This window comes from Lytechinus variegatus, chromosome 19 (genome assembly GCF_018143015.1).
Source record: "Lytechinus variegatus isolate NC3 chromosome 19, Lvar_3.0, whole genome shotgun sequence".
In the NCBI taxonomy this organism is placed as follows: Eukaryota; Metazoa; Echinodermata; class Echinoidea; order Temnopleuroida; family Toxopneustidae; genus Lytechinus; species Lytechinus variegatus.
Genome location: NC_054758.1, coordinates 1594048 through 1603192, shown reverse-complemented (window position 1 = coordinate 1603192; position 9145 = coordinate 1594048). Strand labels below are relative to the sequence as shown.

Genomic DNA, 9145 nt, shown 5'->3' with positions numbered 1-9145 from the left:
TCTGGGAAAAGCGCTTTATAAAAATTGGCTATTATTATTATTACTATTATTATTTATTAAATGTATTCTGACCAACATAGTCATTATTCTGCACCCACTTTTTGCAAATTACTCCCCTATTAATCATCTTTATACACACACATAAGGAATTCTATAAGCGACTCAACAAAGTTATCGATTTTATTGGGCTGACTCGAATCGAAATTCTGCATTGTTTAACAATTTTCAACCTTTGCAGAATTAAGCCACCTTTTAAACCAAATTATTGTTATCACCCCTCCCACCTATATTCATCATTCAATTAATACCCTGCCAAGAAGTGAGAGTTACACCATAACAAATTCTACAAGCGAAAAATACATCGTTATTCATCGTGGCGATGAGAGGTTTTGTAATATCTATGAAGGAAAGTACGCATGCTCATGTCAGAGTTACATCTTAATGATTTTTAAGCCCCAACAACATAAAATACATATAAATGAATAAATGAAATATAATACCTCGTTGAGTAGAATTGCAATGTATTTCAAGGCTTGTAGCAAGTGTAGAAGTCTCCTCTCATGAAGAATTCGTGAATCAAGAATTGCACCTTTATCCCTGAGAACTTGAACGACATCAAGTTGATTTGTGAACACGGCAAAGTCTAAAGAAGTCCAACCATTTTTATTTCTCGTGTTCACCTCGACGCCTTTACTGACCAGATACTTCAAGACGTCAAGATGACCATTCTGGGCAGCAGAGTGTAATGCATTCGTGCCATTATTGTTCCCTTTATTCACATCAGCCCCTTGACTGATCAGGTATTTGATGACATCAAGGTGACCATTGCAAGCAGCCACGTGCAATGCAGTCCAACCATTATCGTTTCCATTATTCACCTCGGCGCCTTGACTGATCAGATATTTGATGACATCAAGATGACCATTGTAAGTAGCAATGTGTAATGCAGTCACATCATTGTTATCTCCTTTATTCACCTCTGCACCTTGACTGATCAGATATTTGATGACATCAAGATGACCATTCTGAGCAGCAATGTATAATGCAGTCACACCATTGTTATTTCCTTTATTTACCTCAGCGCCTTCACTAACCAGATATTTGACGACATCAAGATGACCATTCCGAGCAGCAATGTGTAATGCAATCCAACCATTGTCATCTCCTTTATTCACCTCTGCCCCTTGACTGATCAGATATTTGACAACATCAAGATGACCATCCTGAGCAGCAATGTATAATGAAGCCACACCATTGTTATTTCCTTTATTTACCTCAGCGCCTTCACTAATCAGATATTTGACGACATCAAGATGACCAACGCCAGCAGCAATATGCAATGCAGTCCAACCAATGCTATCTCCTTTATTCACCTCAAAGCCTCCAATAATCATATATTGGACGACATCAATATGACCATTCTGAGCGGCAACGTATAATGCATTCTTACCATTGTTATCTCCTTTATTCATATCTGCCTCTTGACTGGTGAGATATATGACGACATCCAGATGACCATTCTGAGCAGCAACGTGTAATGCAGTCTCACCATCGATATCTCCTTTATTCACCTCAGCCCCTTGACTGACCAGATGTTTGACGACATCAAGATGACCATTCCGAGCAGCAACGTGTAATGCAGTCAAACCTTCTCTGTTCTCTTCTTTATTCATCTCTGCCTGTTGACTGGTGAGATATTTGACAACATTAAGATGATCCATTAAAGCAGCAAAGTGCAACGCAGTCACACCAATGCTTTCTCCTTTATTCACCTCAGCGCCTTCACTAATCAGATGTTTGACGACATCAAGATGACCATTCCCAGCAGCAATGTATAATGCAGTCACACCATTGTTATTTCCTTTATTCACCTCAGCGCCTTCACTAATCAGACATTTGACAACATCAATATGACCAACGCCAGCAGCAATATGTAATGCAGTCACACCATCGGTATTTCCTTTACTAATCTCAGCTCCTTGACTGGTGAGATATTTGACAACATCTAGATGACCATTCTGAGCAGCAATGTGTAATGCAGTCAAACCATTGTTATTTCCTTTATTCATCTCTGCCCCTTGACTGGTGAGATATTTGACAACATCAAGATGACCTTTCCGCGCAGCAATGTATAATGCAGTCTCACCAACGATGTCTCCTTTATTCACCTCAACGCCTTCACTAATCAGATATTTGACAACATCAAGATGACCATTCTGAGCAGCAATGTATAATGCAGTCTCACCATTGTTATCACCTTTTTTCATCTCTGCCCCTTGACTTGGGAGATATTTGACAACATCAAGAAGATCATTCTGAGCAGCAATGTATAAAGCAGTCACATCATCGTTTTTTCCTTCATTGACCTCAGCCCCTTTACTGGACAGATATTCAATGACATCAAGATGACCGTTCCGAGCAGCAATGTACAAAGGAGTCTTACCATTGTTATCTCCTTTATTCATCTCAGCCCCTTGACCTGTGAGATATTTGACAACATCAAGATGACCTTTCCGAGCAGCAATGTATAATGCAGTCTCACCATCAATATCTCTTTTATTCACCTCAGCGCCTTCACTAATCAGATATTTGACAACATCAAGATGACCATTCTGAGCAGCAATGTATAATGCAGTCACACCATTGTTATCTCCTTTGTTGACTTCGGCCCCTTGACTGGCCAGATATTCAATGACATCAAGTTGACCATTCTGAGCAGCAATGTATAAAGCAGTCACACCATTGTTATTTTCTTTATTTACCTTAGCCCCTTGACTGATCAGATTTTTGACAACGTCAAGATGACCATTCATAGCAGCAATGTATAATGCAGTCACATCATTTTTCTTTCCTTTATTCACCTCAGCCCCTGACTGACCAGATATTTGACGACATCAAGATGACCATTCCGAGCAGCAATGTGTAATGCAGTCGCACCATCGATACATTCTTTATTCATCTCAGACCCTTGACTGGTGAGATATTTGACAACATCAAGACGATCATACTGAGCAGCAATGTGAAATGCAGTCACACCATTGATATTTCCTTTATTAATCTCAGCCCCTTGACTGGAGAGATATTTGACAACATCAAGATGACCATTCCGAGCAGCAATGTATAATGCAGTCACACCATCGATATCTCCTTTATTAATCTCAGCCCCTTGACTGGTGAGATATTTGACGACATCAAGATGATCATTCTGAGCAGCAAGGTATAATGCAGTCACACCATTGTATTTTCCTTTATTCACCTCAGCACCTTGACTGCTGAGATATTTGACGACATCAAGATGACCATTCTCAGCAGCAATGTATAAAGCTGTCACACCATCGATATCTCCTTTATTAATCTCAGCCCCTTGACTGATCAGATATTTGACAACATCAAGATGACCATTCCGAGCAGCAATGTATAATGTAGCCACACCATTGTTATTTCCTTTATTTATCTCAGCGCCTTCACTAATCAGATATCTGACGACATCAAGATGACCAACGCGAGCAGCAATATGTAAAGCAGTCCACCCAATGCTATCTCCTTTATTGACCTCGGCTCCTTGACTGGTCAGATATTCAATGACATCAAGATGACCATTCCGAGCAGCAAAGTATAATGCAGTCACACCATTGTTCTGTTCTTTATTCACCTCAAACCCTTGACTGATCAGATATTTGACGACATCAAGATGACCATTCTCAGCAGCAATGTTTAATGCAGTCTCACCATTAATATCTCCTTTATTCACCTCAGCGCCTTCACTAATCAGATGTTTGACGACATCAAGATGACCATTCCCAGCAGCAATGTATAATGCAGTCGCACCATTGTCAGTTTCTTTATTCACCTCAGCACCTTGACTGGTGAGATATTTGACGACATCAAGATGACCATTCTGAGCAGCAATGTTTAATGCAGTCAAACCATTGATCATTTCTTTATTCACCTTAGCGCCTTCACTAATCAGATATCTGACGACATCAAGATGACCATTCTCAGCAGCAAAGTGTAATGCAGTCACATTATCGTTATCTTCTTCATTGACCTCAGCCCCTTGACTGGCCAGATATTTAATGACATCAAGATGACCACTGAAAGCAGCAATGTGTAATGCAGTCAAACCATTCTTCATTTCTTTATTTATCTCATACCCTTGACTGGTAAGATGTTTGACGACATCAAGATGACCATTCTTAGCAGCAATGTGTAATGCAGTCACACCATTGATATTTCCTTTATTAGTCTCAGCCCCTTGACTGGTGAGATATTTAACAACATCAAGATGACCATTCCCAGCAGCAATGTGTAATGCAGTCTCACCATTAATATCTCCTTTATTCACCTCAGCGCCTTCACCAATCAGATGTTTGACGACATCAAGATGACCATTCTTAGCAGCAATGTGTAATGCAGTCTTACCATTAATATCTCCTTTATTCATCTCAGACCCTTGACTGGCGAGATATTTGAAAACATCAAGATGACCATTCTTAGCAGCAATGTGTAATGCAGTCACACCATTGATATTTCCTTTATTAGTCTCAGCCCCTTGACTGGTGAGATATTTGACAACATCAAGATGACCATTCTGAGCAGCAATGTGTAATGCAGTCTCACCATTAATATCTCCTTTATTCACCTCAGCGCCTTCACTAATCAGATGTTTGACGACATCAAGATGACCATTCTTAGCAGCAATGTGTAATGCAGTCTCACCATTAATATCTCCTTTATTCATCTCAGACCCTTGACTGGTGAGATGTTTGACAACATCAAGATGACCTTCCTGAGCAGCAATGTATAATGCAGTCTCACCATCAATATGTCTTTTATTCACCTCAGCGCCTTCAGTAATCAGATATTTGACAACATCAAGATGACCATTCCCAGCAGCAATGTATAATGCAGTCACACCATTGTTCTTTTCTTTATTCACCTCGGCCCCTTGACTGACCAGATATTCAATGACATCAAGGTGACCATTGCAAGCAGCCACGTGCAATGCAGTCCAACCATTATCGTTTCCACTATTCACCTCGGCGCCTTGACTGATCAGATATTTGATGACATCAAGATGACCATTGTAAGTAGCAAAGTGTAATGCAGTCACATTATCGTTATCTTCTTCATTGACCTCAGCCCCTTGACTGACCAGATATTCAATGACATCAAGATGACCATTGAAAGCAGCAAAGTGTAATGCAGACTGCCCATAGTTAGTTCCTTTGTTAATCTCAGCCCCTTGACTGGTTAGATATGTTGTGACATCAAGGTGACCATTCAGGGCAGCAACGTGCAATGCAGTCACACCATTATTGTCTCCTTCCTTCACATCAGCCCCTCGACTGATCAGATACTTGATAGCATGAAGATGTCCAAGGTGAGCGGCTACATTTAAAGCAGTCAGACCTTCAACAGACTTTGTAATCTCGGCCCTTGATCGATGAGAAATTTCAACAGAACCACACTGCCGGTCTTTGCTGCTATCATTAACGGCGCTTTACCCCCAGCGTTACTCCGCTTTACGTTTGCCCCTTGATTTACAAGGCTTTTTACTTCATCAAGGTGACCATTCTTTACAGCCTTTAGTAATGGAGAGTAGTCTTCTGTACCTTCTTCAACCATACTTGCTGTAAGATTATTAATAGATTTTCCTAATTCAGAAGTTCCAAGTGCAGTATCTAGATAATATGGGGTGACCATCGAGGTCTTCTTTTTTAACCTTTGGGCCATGGTGAACAATTTTATTTCTTAATTTTATATGTGTGCAAGTCCTATGGTGCTTTAAATTCACTCAGTGAAAAGTGCAGTTTCAAAGATCGTTAAAATTTATGTGATATACTTCCCTGTTTCTCATGTGCAGCAATGTGTAAACCAATGTCGTTTCCTGCATGTGTTGTAGAGACGATTCTAATGCAAAGCTTTTCCTAAACACATTTAACGTCGATAGTGTACTCGATATTGTGGAGCAATTCGTCTTCGGATGAAAATCATGTTTATACCATGTACACCTTAACTATGTTGGAGACAAAGGTGTTACAGATACACCTCCTTCGTATAGAAATTTTCGAGCATATTCGTGGAGTTAGAACGGTGGCGAGCGAAGTGAAGTCTACGCAGTCCAGCAACGGAGTACTATTGATTATGAATGAAACTTGACGCACAGTAGAACAGTTGAACTAAGAATAGTCATGATGGTGTATTTCAATGAATGGAATGACGTTAAGAGTACAGCAGTCAGCCCCGCCCCCCCCCTGCGATCCAGTATTGTTTTAACTGTCTAGCCCCCCTCCCCAAACAAATAAATGAAACAAACATAAAATCGTAACTAAATATTTAAAGCGTTTAGGTCCAGGAAAAAAAAGTGGCTAGTCAAAAACATAGTTTGACGGGTTGTTCCTTGCGCACTCGCCCCTAGATCCGCAGATGGTATTGAGGGTACCAATTGGATGACATCAGAGCATTATAGTAAGGGGAGTGAAAAAATACTCTCACATGGCTATATAAAGTTACACGTAAGACTAAACTACAGTTTTGTTCAAAAACGTCCCCTTCATAAAAGGGATATTTTACTCCATGCAATGCTGGTACCTAAACAGCGCGTATAACAAAATTGTTTTAAAGGGATGGTCTGGCCTGAAAATATGTATATCTTAATATGTAGAGTAGAATTTGCTGAGCAAAATGCCGCAGAATTTCATCAAAATTGGTTAACAAATAATAAAGTTATTGAAGTTTAAAGCCTGTGTATAGCTTTGGTAAAGGGTCAATAATGTGATTGATAATCGAATATCATATAATATGACAGTCTTACTGAAGCGTAGAGACCGTTAGATATTTTACCAACTGCACTTCTCTGAGAAAATTTCAAATATTCAAATCTTGGATATATAGCGCCCTCTCTCGGCGATGCTTGTTTTAAATTAAAAAAAATGGGCATTCAAGCACTTATCTTATAAATTTAGTGATTAGATATCCAAAAGTTACAGACAAAGAACATATCTTGAAAGTTTCAGCCCATTCCATGATTTAGAATAGGATTTAATTGAAAGACAAAAACACACAGATATTTTAATTTGATCGGGTGACCCGATCAAGTTAAATTTCCATGTAAAATCGCAAAATTTATCCTGTAAAACACATTTTCATTTCATATCCTCCTCATCATAACTGTTATAGGGCATATCCATTCATATTAGCTAGCAATGAATTGGAATAGTGATAGGTGCATTTTGGTGGATTTACCAAAACTATACACAAGCTTTAAAGTTTAGCAATATTTTGTTGAAACAATCATCATGAATATTTATTACGTGGGCTGATGATGTCACATGCCCACTTTCCGTTTTCTCATGTTCTTACATAAAATCATATTTTTTTTTCATTATTTCATACTTTTGTGCATGGGTGTCGATCTGTATTCTTGTTTGGGGGATGATTGACACAAATGTTCTTGTGGATGGGGATCTTTCAACATTACCCCCACTAAAATCACAAGCTAGGACATTTGGGAGTGATTGATATGCATGGTGTTCTTGGAAATTCCTTCATTGTTGTAGTATACTGTACTTATATATATTTTTTGAAAATTCAATTTGTGTTACAAGTAAGCCTATTCTAAACTCATACGAAAGAAAAAAATGACAAAATTGTCTGGACCATGTACATAGTGATCTGTTTATTAGTATGATAGATACACAGGGGCGTCGATCCATTTTTCAGATTGGGGGGCAAAATCATGAATCAACGTTCCAAAGGCGCTTGATCACACAAAACGAAGAAACTCATCCACACACTCCTACACCCCCCCACACACACATATGCCTATATTTTATATGTATATGCATGTATATATATGTAAATATATATATATATATATATAATGTTTGTGTGTGTGACTCATGAGGAAGAGACATATATCTCACCCTCACCAACAATGTGAGCGCGCAGCGCGAGCTGAAATTTTTTAGTATGACATGAAAACAGGAAAAATGTACCTGAAGAGGATAGATACATGCATCTCACTAGTGAGCGAGCTGAAATTTTTTATATATTCTGACGTGAAAGCTTGATATTCTAAGCACTTTTGGTATCAATGATTAAGATGAGTATCTAGAACAATAGATGCGAGCGTAAAGCGCCAGCTGAAAAATTTGCTATTTCGATCTAAATAAAAGACAGTTTAATGGACGCTTTTAATAAAGAAGAAGATATATATCCAACAAAAGATTATTGCAAATCGAAGCGGAAGTTCTTTTGAGGTTTAGAACTGAAAACGGGACATTCTATTCACCTATTTAATCATGAAAAGTATGAGTTTTTGGTACAGAAATGATGAGATCGCGAAGCGCGAGCTGAAATTCTTTATATTCCAATCTGAAAAGCAGACATTTTGAGCATGATTTTAAATCAAAATAGAGTTGGTATCTTAATCTCGCTTGCTGGTTTCAGTGTAGCATTACAACCTTATTTTATTTTTTTAGTTGCACATGCTGAATTATTGGGAGGGGGGCAAAACGATATGTCCCCCATATATTTTTATTGGTGGGGCGATCGCCCCCCCCCCCCCCCCAGATCGACGCATCTGTGTATACAACTTCTCTCTTAAATCTAACCCGACTGGCAATATCTTTTTTTCTGAATGCAAGATGACAAAATGCAGATTCGGACCAATTAAGACTAGCACAAATTACAAACTGTGGCTTAACGTCATTCCATAGACCTATTACTGCAATAGCTATATGGTCATTCCTTATACGATTTATCTTGGCACACTTTTCCTCCTGTCTATTTTTCCACCCTTTTGAATTAATTGATTTATCAAAATCAATTTATTCACCACTGGTGGGATGGAACACCCTATCAACAAAAGTTGTTTTTCGTTGGGGTCCTTTTATGTCATGTGTTAAAAAACATCATATACATTTCATTCTTTTCATCTTGAACCTCCACCCTTCTGTTTAATAGTCCAGAAAAAGAATGTTTTATTTAATAACAATATACACAAATTGCGAGGGAAACAAAGTGATTGATGGAATACTATAATCATCACCATAATCGTGATCAAACTTTTCATTTTTAATCATCATTATGATTATAATTTTTCTTTCCTAAATTATTGGGGGGGGGGGTGATAATACAG

General features: G+C 38.6%; 2 protein-coding genes across 2 annotated transcripts; both read right to left on the bottom strand.

Moving 5' to 3' along the window:
• Nucleotides 1-297: 297 nt before the first annotated feature.
• LOC121406204 (ankyrin-3-like) lies at nucleotides 298-2813 on the bottom strand. The gene is made up of 2 exons (XM_041597227.1): nucleotides 501-2813; nucleotides 298-309 (listed from the first exon to the last, which is right to left on the bottom strand). The coding sequence occupies exons 1-2, from the start codon at nucleotides 2811-2813 to the stop codon at nucleotides 298-300; spliced, it is 2325 nt and encodes a 774-aa protein (XP_041453161.1).
• A 44-nt stretch (nucleotides 2814-2857) lies between these two features.
• Nucleotides 2858-5736, bottom strand: LOC121406203 (ankyrin-3-like). Its single transcript, XM_041597226.1, has 2 exons — nucleotides 5508-5736; nucleotides 2858-5391 (listed from the first exon to the last, which is right to left on the bottom strand). Exons 1-2 carry the CDS (start codon nucleotides 5734-5736, stop codon nucleotides 2858-2860), a joined length of 2763 nt encoding a protein of 920 aa, XP_041453160.1.
• Between the last annotated feature and the right edge of the window lie 3409 nt (nucleotides 5737-9145).